Source organism: Rhincodon typus, chromosome 5 (assembly GCF_021869965.1).
Source record: "Rhincodon typus isolate 14 chromosome 5, sRhiTyp1.1, whole genome shotgun sequence".
In the NCBI taxonomy this organism is placed as follows: Eukaryota; Metazoa; Chordata; class Chondrichthyes; order Orectolobiformes; family Rhincodontidae; genus Rhincodon; species Rhincodon typus.
In genome coordinates this window covers 35,667,160-35,682,965 of record NC_063336.1, presented here as the reverse complement: position 1 = coordinate 35,682,965, position 15,806 = coordinate 35,667,160, and the positions used below count along the sequence as shown (strand labels likewise).

Here is a 15,806-nt window from a genome sequence, read left to right as displayed (position 1 = left end):
TCATGTAAATTTACCATTGTAAACAACTCTATCTTTCTCCTTCATATATTTATTTAGCTTCCCCTTAGGTGATCTGCAGTCATATTCTGGTAGTGATTTCCATATTCCTATCCTCAGGTAAATTCTGAATTCCCTATTGGGTTTCTTGATAAAGTGAGAAGTCACATGACACTAGGTTATAGTCCAACAGATTTATTTGAAATCACAAGCTTTCAGAGCGCTGCTCCTTCGTCAGATGAAGTGTCTTCACCTGACGAAGGAACAGCGCTCCAAAAGCTTGTGATTTCAAATAAACCTGTTGGACTATAACCTAGTGTTGTATGACTTCTGCCTCTGTCCACCCGAGTCCAACACCGGCACCTCCATATCAGGGTTTCTTGATGATCATCTTAAATAGATGGTCTTGAATTATGTTCTTTCCCAAAAGAGGAAATCATCTTGAACAGAAAAAAACAGGCTGTTGCTGTTTTCCTATTTTGTGACTGACTTATGTACACATGTCCTGGTATCATTCTTGTCAATTTTCTCTGCACCCTCTCTATATTTCCATATTGTTTTTTAGGATATGGTGACCAGAACTACTTGCAAGGTTCAATGCAGGCTTAGTACAAACTTCCCTACTTTTCAGTTCTGTATACCTAGATGGAAAATCTTGTGCTTTTTGTTTTGGCTTTGCTAACCTGTGGTACAACTTTACTGATTACTTCATTTATCTGTTTTGAAACTTGTTTTCCCATTCTGCAAGTTTATTGATGTTTTCCTGTATTGACTATCTTCCCTGTACCCTCAAATTTGACATCATCTACAAATTGAGAAATTTGGGTTGTTGATTCCAAAGTCAAAATTATTAATATAAATTGTGAATGGCAGTGGTCTTGGTATTAATCATGCTAGAACACCTTTCTACCTATCTCAACAACTCTTCCAGGCTCCTTTTAAACAGCACTTTGCAACAATCTCTATCACCTAAATGGACAGAGGCAGCAGATTCATGGGAATAGCACTACTTCCATGTTTCCTCCAGGCCACACACCATCCTGACTATACTGACATTATTTCAATGTTGTTTTGTCAAAATTCTGAAACTCCCTCTCTGTGGTTGTCTATATTCACGTGGACTATAACGATTCAAGAAAGAGGTTCATCACCACTCTTCTGGAGGGCAATTGGGGATGGCTGATAAATGCTAGCCTAAGCAGCAATGCCACATCCTGTGAATTAATGAAAAGTACCTTCTACCACTTTGAATAACTCTCCATTCATTGACTACAGGACAAAGCAATCCACTCTGCATGTTTCTGATTCCGTTCTCTTAACTTAATCACTAGCCTCTTTTTGTACACTTTGTACAAAGGCCTTTTGAAAGTCCAAGTAAACTACATCTGCTGCATTACTATATCTTATTCTGATACCTTGTCAATATTCAGGAATGTTGTTCAAATAAGGTTTTTCCCTTTGAAATCCATGCTAACTGCTTGTTATTTTTCCTACTCCTAGTTGTTGTACTACCTTTTTGTGGGAATTCCATTCAGTTTCCTACCACTGATGTTAAGCTGTTTGTTTGTGATTCTTTAGGGGCATGTTATTTAAATCTATGAACTAGATTGCCACCAATCCTCTGGCACCTTTTCAAACTAATAATGAAATAAAAGTACAGATGCCTCTGTAACCTTTTTTAATTTGGATTGCATCCAAGTATTTTAAAATAAATTTATCTTAACCAGGAGCTTTATCTTCTGAGTTTGAATAATTTACTCAATCCACTTTTTTTCTTATTGAGTGATCACATCAGTAATGTCGTGCCTATCTATTCTATTTCTCTTTGAAATCCTGAAGCAAAATAATATTTGTCCTCTCCAGCAATATTTGTGGTATCATCCTGTCTATCCTTAGTTTGTGTGCACTGAACTGTTAATTTAGAAATATTTTGGACTTTGGACGTGTTTTAGGCTGGCACTTTTAAGTGGTGCTCTCAAAACTTTAAAAATCAATCTCCACTTACAGTTTGGGCCTTTTTTTTTGATCTTGTCATTTTGTGAGGTTGAATAGGTTTCACATCAATTTAGTCAGATGCACACATTCATGCTGATTTATAATGCTTCATTAAAGTAGCTCTACATGACTCGTCCAAGTAATTCCGTTATGACCTCATTTTGCTTGGTTTCTCACTTTACAGATCAGTGGCCAAGTCTGACATCAGTCATGTCTGATGACTTTCGCCATGTCGTGTGGACATATGGAATGCGAAAGTTGGCAATTCTGGTAGGACAAGGTTTGCGGTTTCGAGAAGCTGTGCTAATTGTTGGAGAAACTGGGTAATTATCCAAAATTTTAATTAAATCTTAATCCTCAAATGATACATTTATACTAGTACGACTATAAACTGCAGTTGTAATGATAAATTCTGTTGAGGTTTTAACATTAAATTTTTGCATTTCACGCAACATGCACTGTTATGAACCAGACAAAACCCCCTTCAAATATATCAAGGAGATACCCTAGACCCTAACTGTTACCTTATTTAAAGACGAGTGTAAAGTGCTATATTCTAGATGTAATTCGATTGGTCACACAACTAGGCTTTAAGCAAAACACACTTTATTCTTGCCCTACAGTTAAAATACAACAAAAGAAAGAAGAATTGGTCTAACTTTAACTCTATTGAAAAACTTAACAGATTATTTAACTACTAAACAGTAACTGTTCCAATATAGCAAAATCCCATAAACACACCCTGGGCAAAGGCAAATTCAGTAAAACAGATTTGTCTCACATATGAATCTGGCAGCAGAGAGAGAACTCAAACTTTTAGCTTTTTTTAAATTCATTCACGGGATGAGGGCGTCGCTGGCTAGACCAGCATTTATTGCCCATCCCTAATTGCCCAGAGGGCAGTTCAGAGTCAACCACATTGCTGTGGGTCTGGAGTCTCATGCAGACCAGACCAGGTAAGGATGGCAGTTTCCTTCCCTAAAGGACATTAGTGAACCAGATAGGTTTTTCCCGACAATCGATAATGGATTCATGGTCATCATTGGATTCTTAATCCCAGATATTTATTGAATTCAAATTCCACCGTCTGCCGTGGAAGGATTCAAACCCGGGTCCCCAGAACATTATCTGGGTTTTTGGATTAACAGTCCAGCAATAATACCACTAGGCCATTGCCTCCCCTCTAGTAACAGAGAGAGATAAAGAGATGTAGCATCTTCCACGATCAGCTTCTAAATCCCAACAACTACTGAAAGCCAAACTAAAACCCTGGTTCTGGGGGAGCCTGACTCTACCCATTCATGCTACTTCTATTGTTCTAACTTTTTAAAAAAAACACTTGCATTGGATAACAAGGTGTGGAGCTGGATGAACACAGCAGGCCAAGCAGCATCATAGGAGCAGGAAGGCTGACGTTTTGGGCCTAGACTTTTCTTTATTCGCTTAGAAACAACTTGGCGTCTACGGCTCAAAACCTGTCATCAAAAAAAAAGAGAAAATGCACCTCCTCAAGCCATAGTATTGTCATGGTACAAAAATAAAGTTGCAAAACTGCACTAATTGGAGAAATTTGGGCATATTATTGCATTTGCAATATTAGTGCATCAGCTAGAGGTGCTGAGTGGATGATCCATCTCTTCCTGAGGTCCCTACAGTTGGAGCAGCCAGTAATTCGCTGGTTTGATTCAGCTTATATTATATCAAGAAGTAACTCTGCAGCCTGCATGTAACCCTGGTTATAGATTGGGACCAAAATTCCAGCTGCAGTGCTGAAGACTTGTGCTCAAGAATTAGCCATGCCTCTCATTTGTTCCATTAGTACTTCAATGCTGACATCTGCCTTACACTCTGAAAATTGCCCAAATATGCTTTTTCCTCAAAACGGACAAACTCAATTAGACCAAATGTCCGCCCTGCCCCGTAACCTAATATTGATAATCAGCAGAATGATGAAAGGGATTGTTGACAGTGTAGTGAAACAGCATTTACTGAACAAAAACCTGTTCACTGATGCTTTGTTTGGTTTCAGCCAGTTTAACTTGGCTCCTGACTTTTATGTATGGACAAAAGAGCTGAATTCAGAGATGAGATTAAAGTTGCTGCTTTTGACAGTGAGGCAACATTTGATGAAGTACGTCATCAAGGAACCCTAATAAATTGAAGTCAAAGGGAATTGGGTGGGAATAAACTTCAGATGTTGGGCACTCCCTAACTCATGTCAGTACTGGACAGTATCCTAGGCCTAAACATCCTTAGCTGCTTGGAGCATGATCATCTTTCCATAATGTCAAAAATTGGGATGTCCTTTGCTGAATAGACATAAACAAATACTGGCCCAGCCAACGATATGCATATTCATAAGTGAATAAAACACTTTTTTAAGAATTTTTTTAAGAAAAAATTGCATACATGTTCAGTACCAAATTGTAACTTTTCCAGAAAATGAAGCATTCCACATTGATGTGCTGCAAGATGTAGAGAACTTTAAACATGGGTTGTTATGTGGGCAAAACATTTTACCCGGTCTTCTACAAGTACCAAACAAATAATTATCTCAAACAAGAGAGAATCAAATAATCTCCTCTTGCCATTAAATGGTACCAATAACATTTTACAGCCACAATTGACTAGGAACTTAACAGGCCCATGCTTAAATACTGTGGCTGCCAGAATTGGCCAGATGCTGGGAGTTCTGCATCAAGTTACTCCCCTCCTAACTCCCTAAAGCTTGTTTATCTACATCATGCAAGTCAGAAGAATGATGGAATACTTCCCACTTGCTTGGAACGTTGTAGCTCTAATAGTGAAGAAACTCAGTACAGCCTAAACAGCCTGTTTGATTAGCACCTCAAATACCATCTTAAATAATCGCTCCCCATGCTATAAACGTGGCAACAGTCTGTACCATTTAAAAGATGCACTGTAGCAACTCACCAAAGTGTCTTTGATCCTGCCCTCCAAACAAAAGCTGGGCACATACTGACTTGGAAAATATTGCCATTCCTTCGCAATCACTCGATCAAATTAGTGGACCTCCTTACTCAACAGCACTATCAGCGCACACTGACTGCAACGGTTCAAGAAAGTACCTGACCATCACTTTCTCCACTGTACTTGAGAGTGACCAATAAATGTTCACCCAGCCAGTGTCAACTTCCTGTGAATGGATAAAAAAGTCCAAGGCTAGCTCTGAAGAACTCTCGTAGCTGTCATATTGCCTTATAATTTGTACTGCCTGTTTTTTTTTTTAAATTCTAAAGTCAACATGTGGGTAGCTTTTTATTGTTCTGTTCATGAAATCTGACCACTGTTTTATAACTTTTAATTTCTGTCATTGTATTGTCCCGGCATTCCATATGGACCTCAACAACGCCCTGGCCGCCCCCCACCATTTGGCACTGCTCCACGTATGTGTGGGGAGAAGGCAGGAAAGTGGAGTTGAGGAGGATCAGATCAGCTACGATGTCATTGAGTGGTGGAGCAGACTCAATGGGCTCAATGGCCAACGTCTGCTCCTAAAGCTTGTGGTCCGATGTGTACTGTTTTCATGTTATCCATTTGATACAGGAATCTGGATTTGGATGGGCTTGGTTTTTTTTCCCTGCATCCAAATGCTTTGAAGAACTCAATATGTAATGTGCTGCTTCCAAATTTGTATTGGTCACTGTGCTATTGCTGAATCAATTCTCCAGTGCTTCCCATTATTTTACTGTCTGTTGATCGGATAACTGAATGTGAGATATCTTTTGCTTTTTGTAGGTGTGGTAAGACCACAGTGTGTCAGATGTTCGCTTCCTTGTTCAATCAGAAGCTGCACACAGTGAATTGTCATTTGCACTTGGAGACATCTGACTTCCTTGGGGGTTTGAGGCCTGTCAGACATAGTTGCAGTGAAGAAGTAAGTTTATTACTGGTTTAAAGCCATTAATCCATTTGTCAGCCCTTGTCAAGTAGTTAATTAAAGTTTGGAAGTGCCCCCATCACCATGACCAGATTCTGTCATTACATTCCCAAGCTAGCTGCTGGAATTGCTGTCCTGAGTTAGTTTATTTGGCTCTGTTACGTGACTCAAAAGTGGGGGCAGAAAGTATAGAAAGCAAATCTGAACAATTATACTTTTACAACAAATCAGGTTGTGTACTAACCGTGGAATGGAAAGTGCAAGTTAGGACATGAGTTTGTATTAAGCTGAATCATGTTTTGTGGATCAGGGAGTAAAACTGAAGAGAAAATAACTCCAGAGATATTGGGAACTGCCGATGCTGGAGTTTGAGATAACAAGGTGTGAGCTGGATGAACACAGCCGGCCAAGCAGCATCGGAGGAGCAGGAAAGCTGACGTTTCGGGTCTGGACCCTTCTTCAGAAATGGGGGAGGGGAAGGGGATTCTGAAATAAATAGAGAGAGAGAGGGGGAGGCGGATGGAAGATTGATAAAGGAGCAGATAGGTGGAGAGGAGACGGACAGGCCAAAGAGATGGGGATGGAGCAAAGGTGAGTGTAGGTGGGGAGTTAGAACATAAGAACTAGGAGCAGGAGTAGGCCATCTGGCACCTCGAGCCTGCCCCACCATTTAATAAGATCATGGCTGATCTTTTTGAGACTCCGCTCCACTTACCCGCCCCCTCACCATAACCCTTAATTCCTTTACTGTTCAAAAATTTATCTAGCCTTGCCTTAAAACCATTCAGTGAGGTAGCCTCAACCACTTCACTGGGCAAGGAATTCCACAGATTCACAACCCTTTGGGTGAAGAAGTTCCTCCTGACCTCTGTCCTACATCTGCTTCCCTTTATTTTGAGGCGTTAGGGTGGGGGTTGGTCAGTCCAGGGAAGACGGACAAGTCAAGTAGGTGGGGATGAGGTTGGTAGGTAGGTGGGGGGGTGGGGCTTGAGGTGGGAGGTGTGGCTAGGTAGGAGGAAGGACAGGTTAGGGATGCAGGGACGAGCTGGGCTTCTTTTGGGATGCAGTCGGGGTAGGGGAGATTTTGAAGTTTGTGAAGTCCACATTGATACCATTGGGCTGCAGGGTTCCCAAGCGAAATATGAGGTGCTGTTCCTGCAACCTTTCGGTGGCATCATTTGTGGCACTGCAGGAGGCCCAGGATGGAAATGTCATCCACCTCCCCACCCTTATCTGCCTTCCGGAGGGACCACTCTCTCCATGACTCCCTTGTCCACTCCACACTCCCCACCAACCCCTGCACTTTTCCCTGCAACCGCAGGAAGTGCTACACCTCCCCCCTCACCCCCATCCCAGGCCCCAAGAAGACCTTCCACCTGCACTTCTGCTAATGTGGTATACTGTATCCGCTGTTCCCGTTGTGCCCTCCTCTACATCGGGGAAACCAAGCGGAGACTTGGAGACTGCTTTGTGGAACACCTACGCTCGGTTCGCGACAAACGACTGCACCTCCCAGTCACGAACCACTTCAACTCCCCCCTCCCAGTCCTTGGACGACTTGTCCATCCTGGGCCGCCTCCAGTGCCACAACAATGCCACCCGAAGGTTGCAGGAACAGCACCTCATATTTCGCTTGGGAACCCTGCAGCCCAATGGTATCAATGTGGACTTCACAAGCTTCAAAATCTCTCCTCCCCCAACCACATCCCAAAACCAGCCCAGCACGTCCCTGCCTCCCTAACCTGTCCGTCCTTTCTCCCACCCATCCACTCCTCCCACCTCAAGCCCCACCTCCACCTACCTACCAGCCTCATCCCCGCCTACTTACCTTGTCCGTCTTCCGTGGACTGACCAACTCCCACCCTAACTCCCCACCTACACTCACCTTTACTGGCTCCATCCCTGCCTCTTTGACCTGTTCGTCTCCTCTCCACCTATCTGCTCCTTTAACCATCTTCCATCCGCCTCCCCCTCTCTCTCTATGTATTTCAGAATTCCCTGCCCCTCCCCGATTTCTGAAGAAGGGTCTCGACCCTAAACGTCAGCTTTCCTGCTCCTCTGATGCTACACCTTGTTATCTCAGAAAGTGACTCTAGTTCTGTCTGTCTGACTGATAATAGATTGCGTTGTGCCCATCTTTTGTAACAGGGTATTGATAATCTGCGTTATAATTGTGGGCATTGTCTTGAAATATACTAGGATATGCGTAAATCACACTTGGGAAATGGCTATGCTTTGATTACCCATTTGCAGTACTGACACAATGAATCTGCCTGATTAACAAAAGAGATTACAAATTCTACCCACTACAGCCCAGAAGATAGGAAATGTGAACGGTAGTTTGCCTTTAACACTGGCATTCTGCCCAGTCAGAGGGCTTTACAGCTGTGTAACGAAATAAAATGGGCGCTGATATAATGAGGTTGAGAAGACAAGTCTTGCAGCCAAGTGATAGGTTTAGGAAGGAAATTTTCACTTAAGACTGGAATAGCTGAAAGCAGAAAATAAATCAGGCAGAGCACGTCAATATTATTTCATACTGCAGGGAATTGTCCTTTTTTATTTTGGTCTCTTCCGTTATTTATTCCAGTCAAAGATCATGTAACAGAGAGAACAGAGTAATTCATAACAACCTGCATCAAAAAGGAACTAAACAGTAAGAAATCTGATCCAAATTGATGTCCATTACTCCTCTCTGCTTTTGTGGTGGTTGGCACTATTTTTCAGGCAAAATCATGAAAGGAAAGGCCACTCTACTCCTTGAGCCTGTTCTGCTGGTTAGTTGGAGTATCTCTGATGCTTTGAGGAGCTGGTTTTGTTTCCAAAGACTATTAAAGGTTCACTGATTAAACTGTGTGTAGAGTAGTGAGATGGTGGGTGAATCAGCTAGAAATATGAATTGGTCAGGAATTGAGACAACTTTGTACAGGTACCACATGAAAGTAGTTGCCTCATAATGTAGTGGAACATACCAGATTTGTCTGTGTTAATTAAGTCCCTATACATGTGACACAAACTGGCAAGTAGTGCTGTTCTCCAGGTTTTTTTTTTTTGGAGGTGAGGTTAAGTGTGTACCTTTTTTAAGATATATTTCTTGACCATTAGGATGGTGCCAACCCCAACAGACTGTTTGAGTGGCACGATGGACCTCTTGTACTTGCAATGAAGGAAGATAACATGTTTCTGATGGATGAAATCTCACTGGCGGATGATTCTGTTTTGGAAAGACTCAACAGGTGTTGTTAAAATCAGATTCACCAGTTAATTTTCAGATGTTTAAAGCAGGAATTGGATTGTTTCTAAACCTTTTTCAACTGTTTTGTAATAGTTTCTATTTTGTGTTAAATGACTTGTTTCAATGCATGTGCAGTGTGCTGGAAGATGAACAGACACTCTTGCTCGCAGAAAAGGGAAGTGCAGAAGATGATACTGTGGAGCTCATTACAGCTGGAAACAGATTTAGGATACTTGCAACCATGAATCCTGGAGGTGATTTTGGCAAGAAGGAGGTAAGTGTGTGGTCATGGTACAATGATTTGAAATGATATAGTGCAGAAAATAAGTAGATGGCTAATGATCTAAGCAGGAAGAAAAACATTTCCTTTATAACCAGCGTTTCACACCCTTTGATATACCACAGCACTTGTAGCCAATGTAGTTTTTTTTTTGAAGTGGTAGTTATGAGTTGCAACGTCAAAAAAAAATCAGGGCGTCAATGTTCGCAAAGCAAGCTGCCACAAATAGCACGGAAGTAGTGACCAAGTGATTTTTTTTCAGTATATTGATTTGAAGGATAAATGTCAGCCAGCACGCTGAGAGCCACACCTTGCTGACCTTTGACTGAATTATTACCATATGACAGCATTTTCCATCCTGCAGTATTCTCTCAGGCCTGCTGAGTGTGGCAGCCTCGTTTACATGTTCACATATGAAAGTATGGAGTCTACTTGCCTGAGTTATTACCACAAGTAGCGAGTTTTGCCATTTTTGTTTATGGGATATGGGCATCATGGGCCGGGTCATGTTTATTACCCTGGAGAAGGTGTCAGTGAGCTGTGTTATTGAACTACTGCTGTAGATATCTTGGGTAACTAGTTTATTCGTAACTATCCTGAATTTTTGACACTTTATTCAAATTGTATGTTGGCCTTCATAGTGAGAGGCTTCAAATACAAAGAGAGGGCTGACTTGCTGCAATTGTACAGGACCTTGGTGAGACCAAGAGTATTGTTTGAAGTTTTGGCCTCCTTTATCTGAGGAAGGACATTCTTGTTATGGAGGGAGTGCACAAGTGTTCACCAGACTGATTCTGGGTGGCAGGACTGAAACATGAAGAGATCCTAGGTCAGTTAGGACCATATTTACTGGAGTTGAGTAGAATAAGCAGGAATCTCCTAGAAATCTATAACACTTCAACAGCACCAGGCAGTATAAATGTAGGAAGGATGTTCCTATGACTGGTGAGTGCAAAATCAGAGTCACAGTCTAAGAATACAAGGTAGGCCAGAGGAGAAATTTCTTCACCTAGAGAGTGGCGATCCTTTAGTGTTCTTTAATTCCCTTTAGCTGTAAGAACTATATCTAACTCCTTCTTCGGAAAACATTTGATGCTTTCGCCTCAAATTGTTTTCCCTGGTAAAGGGTGTGGGGAGAAAGCAGGAGCAGGTACTGCGTTGGATGATTAACCATGATACTATATTGAATGACGGTGTAGGCTTGAAGGACTGAGTGGCCTACTCCTGTTCCTGTTTTCTATGTTGCACTCTTGTTTGCTCACTCTGGTTCCTGTCTTCCTTCCTCTGCAGTACTAGTGAACATTTTGTGAGGGTATTAGTCCCTGTCCTGCTGGGTACACCTTGAACAATTCATACCGATCCCATTTTTCCCAGAATTGATCCCCTCAACATTCTACACCATCCCTCAAGTCAATCATTCTATTCTTCTGCCCTGATGTCAACAGCATGTGGGACTGGGAGTGATCCTGAGATCCTTTTCAATTAATTTCATAGCTCCCTATATTCTGTTTGCAGGTCCTAATTCCTCCTCTTGTGGGTTGGTATCACCATGGACCATGACCTGTGACGGTTCTCTTTCCCTCTTTAGAGTGTCCAGTTGCTGTTCAGTGACATATTTGATCTTCATTTAGTAAGGGGATCAAGGGTTACAGGGAGAAGCAGGAGAATGGGGTTGGAAACAAGTCGGCTGTGATCGAATGGTGGGGCAGATTGGATGGACTGAATAGCCTAATTTTGTCCCTGTATCTTATGATCTTGTGACCGAGAGTGGGAGCAGGCCTTGCTGGTCTCATGTCTGCAACTGCAGAAATGTCTGTTTGTTGCCCTGACCATATAATTCCATGTCACTGTTGCTCTTCTGTCTCTCTCCCACCCCCCGACCCAGCCACTCCACCAATATGTGCAGCTGACCCAATCCTGGCCCCATGAATTTGGCTGTTGTTGCATTCTCATGAGATAACTACTGGGGGAGAAGGCAAGTATCCAAATGGAGCAAGACCTGGACAGCAGCCATCATAAGGCTAATAAGAGACAACATTCGTGCCACAAGTGCCACAGGTGATGACTATTTCAAACATGAGAAAGTCTAACCACTATCGCTTAACATTAAATGGCATTGCCATCGCCGAATACCCACTTGAACATCCCAAGGGGTTACCTTTCACTAGAAGCTCCATCTGAGTGCTACTAAGACTGCAAGAGTAGATCCAGTGCTAGAAATTCTACAAGTACGTTTCCTCTGGTCTCCCCAGTGACTGTACAGTCTGTCAACAAGGCACAAGTCAGAAGTGTAATGGAATATTCTCTTCTTGCCTGGAAAGGTTCAATGCTCAACAAGTTTGACACCATTTAGAAAAGCAAGTTGCTTCAATGGCACCCTATTCACAACCTTCAACCTTCACTCCTTTCACTAACAATGCACAGGAGCAGCAGCATGTATCATCTACACAATGCACTGCAGTAACTCACGAGAACTCCTCTGATAGCATCTTCTAATCCCAAGGCCTTTATTATCCAGAAGGACAAAGGCATCAGATGCATGGGAATACCTTCACTTACAAGTTCCCCAGACACATCCGTTAGACCATCCTGACTTCCAGTTATACTGCCGTTCCTTCACTGCCACTTGATCAAACTGCTGGAACTGCCTTTTTAACAGCATTGTAGGTGTACCTGCGCTCCACTGGCTGCAATGATTCAAGGAAGCAGCTCACCACCATCTCCGAGCCAGTTCAGGATGGCCACAAATGCTGGCCTAACCAGGGACACACATCCTGTGGACAGACATAATGTTGTTTCATATTGTCTCAATACAATACTAAAAGAGAAATTGTAAATCTAAAACCATGAACTCTTGCAAAGTGAATTAATCTATTGCTTACGTTTCAGCTTTCTCCAGCCCTGAGGAACAGATTTACTGAGATCTGGTGTCCACCAATCAATAGCCGTGAGGATATGCTGGCGATAATTCAACATAACCTAAGCCCTGGACTTTCTTTCCATGAGCAAGATCATCAAGGTGCGATGAGCTGTTCACTTTTCATTTTATTTAGTTGGATATTTTCTGCTTTTTGAGGAATGACATGGGACGAAAGATTCTAATACTTAGAATCATAGAATCCCTACATGCAGATAGTGGTCATTCAGCCCATCAAGCCTGCACCGACCCTGTAAAGAGCGTCCCACCCAGACCCAGCTCCCATCCCTGCATTTACTGTGGCTAATCCACTTAGCCTGCATATTCCTGCACTCTTTAGCACAATTTAGCATGGCCAATCCACCTACATCTGCACATCTTTGGACTGTGGAGGAAACTGGAGCACCCGGAGTAAACCCATGCAGACACCGGTTGCATGTCCAAACTCCACACAAACAGTCACCCATACGTGTCCTGTTGAAACTCAGTCAGCTCATCAGTTTATTGGTTGCATGAATGAACCCTGTGCTGTGTGAAATCTTGCTAACTATTGCAACACGTGTGTGTTGTGCTAGAATAGATTTTAAAAATGGACTTTCCTAGTTCTTCAAAAAGATGTCCTATATGCTCCGTGAGTTGGGTTTTGATATTTAGGAGGCAGCAATTACTCCTGTACTCTTTGCTTAAGCCTACAATCTACTTAATTCAAGGTAAGCATAAAACAAATACTCACTGTCAGGTTTGTCACAGGAAAGTTTTTGTGATGTGTGCTACCCCAGAAGCTCAAACAATTGGTGGTCAAAATTGTAATGTCGACAGGGAGGAAACCTTTTGTGGATGGAATGGTGAAGTTCTCAGTTTTACATTTTCCATCATCTATTGAGTTAATTTATGCTCCACTATATTCTTACAATGGATTCAAGGCCAACAATTTCCAAGAACTGACAATAGGTTAATTGTAGTCCGCTTGTTTCAAGAACGTTGAGTACATGGGGAAATGTAAGAACAGGGAGCAAAATGAGAAACGGTGTCTTTAAAATCTGCAATTGAAGTGGATGGTAATTTTTCCGTGCAAAACTAGTTTATTTTCCCCTCCCTATATATTGCAGGTGAAGATATAGCTGAACTTATTTTGGATTTTATTGACTGGTTAAAGAATCAAGAGTTTGGGCGCCGATGTGTGTTAAGTATCCGAGATCTCCTGTCCTGGGTGGAATTCATGAATGTTACAACAAGGAAAGCGACTGCAGATGTCGTGGATTTGGATGAAATTGGTGATTTTCAGCTTGATCCTGTGACTGGATTCATACATGCTGCATGTCTCACCTGTATCGATGGAATTGGAACAGGTATTTTTGACGAGTGAAACTTCGCTGGCAGGAAAGGCAGGAATTTTTAGCACGTTTAATACAATGTAAAATTCAAGTAACTGATGTTGGACTGCTCATATTTAATGAGCCCAGTATATTTTAATGAAGTTAGTTCATGCCGAAAGAGCTTTTGAAAGTTTCTCATTTTGCAAAAAGTGGACTCGACTTCTTTTGCATTTGGGATTCAAATTACCGTATTTTCAAACTGTGATTTTCCAGAAATGTAGTTGTCCGATGAAATTTATAACAGATACTACTTCCTGAGCAAGATACCTTGACAAAAATTCCAGAGACATTTGTTTGTGTTTGGTGACATCCATTTTCGTGAGCCATGAACATTCCACACTTTATTTTTTGTTTTGCCTTTGAGGCTTACTATGATCAAATTTTTTTTTTCTGAGTGTGAATCTCTGCACATGTGTGTCTGTGAGTTTAGAAGAGTAAAGGTTTGTTTTTCAAATTGTAAGCCATTTATTTATTAAAGAAGCTGGGTTGATTTTGTTTCTGTCTATTTTAATTCTAACATCGAGAAAGCATCGAAAAGCAAAATCATTCAAGGATGCTGGAGATCTGAAATTAGAAAATGCCGGAGAAACTCAAGGTCTGGCAGCGTCTGTGGAGAGAAAACTAAAGTTAACATTTTGAGTATCCTGCAACTCTTCCTCAGAATTTAACTCCATTTCAAAACATCTTATTGAACTTAAAATATTAAGTGCATTTCTACCTGCGCAGATTCTGCCAGATTTTTCGAATTTGCCCAGCATTTTTGTTATTGCTATAGATAAAACATGTGAAAAGTCATAGCAACAATCAGATAAAATTTATGAAATTCATGTTGTTACCATGGATTAATGGAACTAGAGAAAGACAGTGTACTCCTCCCACTGTGGTCGTAATATTAATTTTCTCAGTATTGACAAAGTGTATATTACATGTGTTATAGGTTTGATCCTTTTGCTTTCATTCCCTACTAGGGTCTGCATTTTCTTCTCCAGAGGCTACTTTAGCTGCACGCAAAGCATGCCTGAGCTTCCTTTTAAAGAAACTGTCCAAGGTCGCAAAGTTGACCAAACATATGTGGAATATGCTAAATAGTTATGATCAGAAAAGAAAGAGGAAAGTTGTATGGACTGAAAGTTATTTTGGAATTCATCCATTCTACATTCCCATAGGTAAGCATGAGTGATCAGAGAACAATCTCGTGGGTCTCACTATCCTCTCTGCGTCTTCCTTGGACAACACCAAATTTTTTTAAGCTGTTCGGTGTTCTCCGTGCAAGTCAGAGTCATTCCATTAGCTCATGTCAGAAAGGGGAAACCTCCAGGTAGCTCATTAAAACTTTCACAACTTTTGGAATTGAAATTGCTTTGGAAAGAATTTGGGTCCTTCACGTCCCTAAGAAAAAAGACATGTGCAAGTAGCAGCAGTAATGCATTCAGTTCCCTCTATATTTTTCTTTTAAATTGCTTACTGATTGCAGTAAGAACTCACCAAAATTAACCCATATGTGAGAATCTGGCCATTTGTAAGCTCTTGACTTGTGCACTCAATATTTATTACTTCCAACCTCCTTATCAAATGCTGTATGTCAGTTAATTCAGTACATAAAATGTGGTATGTGTGTTACTCTTGGAGAGCGCGGGCCTTGATGAAGGGTTTCGGCCCGAAAATGTTGACTTTCCTGCTTCTCGGATGCTGTCTGAGATGTGCTTTTCCAGCTCCGCGTTTACTGACTTTGGATTAGTGGTTTTGTTTGTTTGCTTTTAAGTGCTTTTCTAGTAGCAAATTAGAAATTCGTGTTGGGAGTTGCTTGTTACCATTTACCAATGAATGCTGAGCCCTGTAACATTATGTCCCTGCAGGAACTTTAGGAAAGTACACTTACCATTCAGTGAACCTGTTGTTCCAGAGTTCTCTTCCACATGGGTTTTCCTTGCCCTTTTTCTAATTCTGTTGTAGACTAACTGTTAGAGACTGTTTACTCCATTATTATTATGTGCAGTTTAACATAAGGTCAAAGGCAAATATGACTGAGATAACAAGGTGTAGAGCTGGATGAACACAGCAGGCCAAGCAGCATCAGAGGAGCAGGAAGGCTGACGTTTCAGGCC

General features: G+C 41.6%; 1 protein-coding gene across 1 annotated transcript in view; it reads left to right on the top strand.

The window, feature by feature from the left end:
* mdn1 (midasin AAA ATPase 1) overlaps positions 1 to 15,806 on the top strand; it is a 184,099-nt gene that overhangs the window by 65,321 nt on the left and 102,972 nt on the right. The window contains exons 29-35 of the mRNA XM_048597433.1: positions 2,177 to 2,315; positions 5,752 to 5,890; positions 8,999 to 9,129; positions 9,264 to 9,402; positions 12,298 to 12,427; positions 13,435 to 13,674; positions 14,670 to 14,867. Of these exons, the coding sequence (XP_048453390.1) occupies positions 2,177 to 2,315; positions 5,752 to 5,890; positions 8,999 to 9,129; positions 9,264 to 9,402; positions 12,298 to 12,427; positions 13,435 to 13,674; positions 14,670 to 14,867 (1,116 nt within the window). The remainder of the gene's footprint in view (positions 1 to 2,176; positions 2,316 to 5,751; positions 5,891 to 8,998; positions 9,130 to 9,263; positions 9,403 to 12,297; positions 12,428 to 13,434; positions 13,675 to 14,669; positions 14,868 to 15,806) is intronic.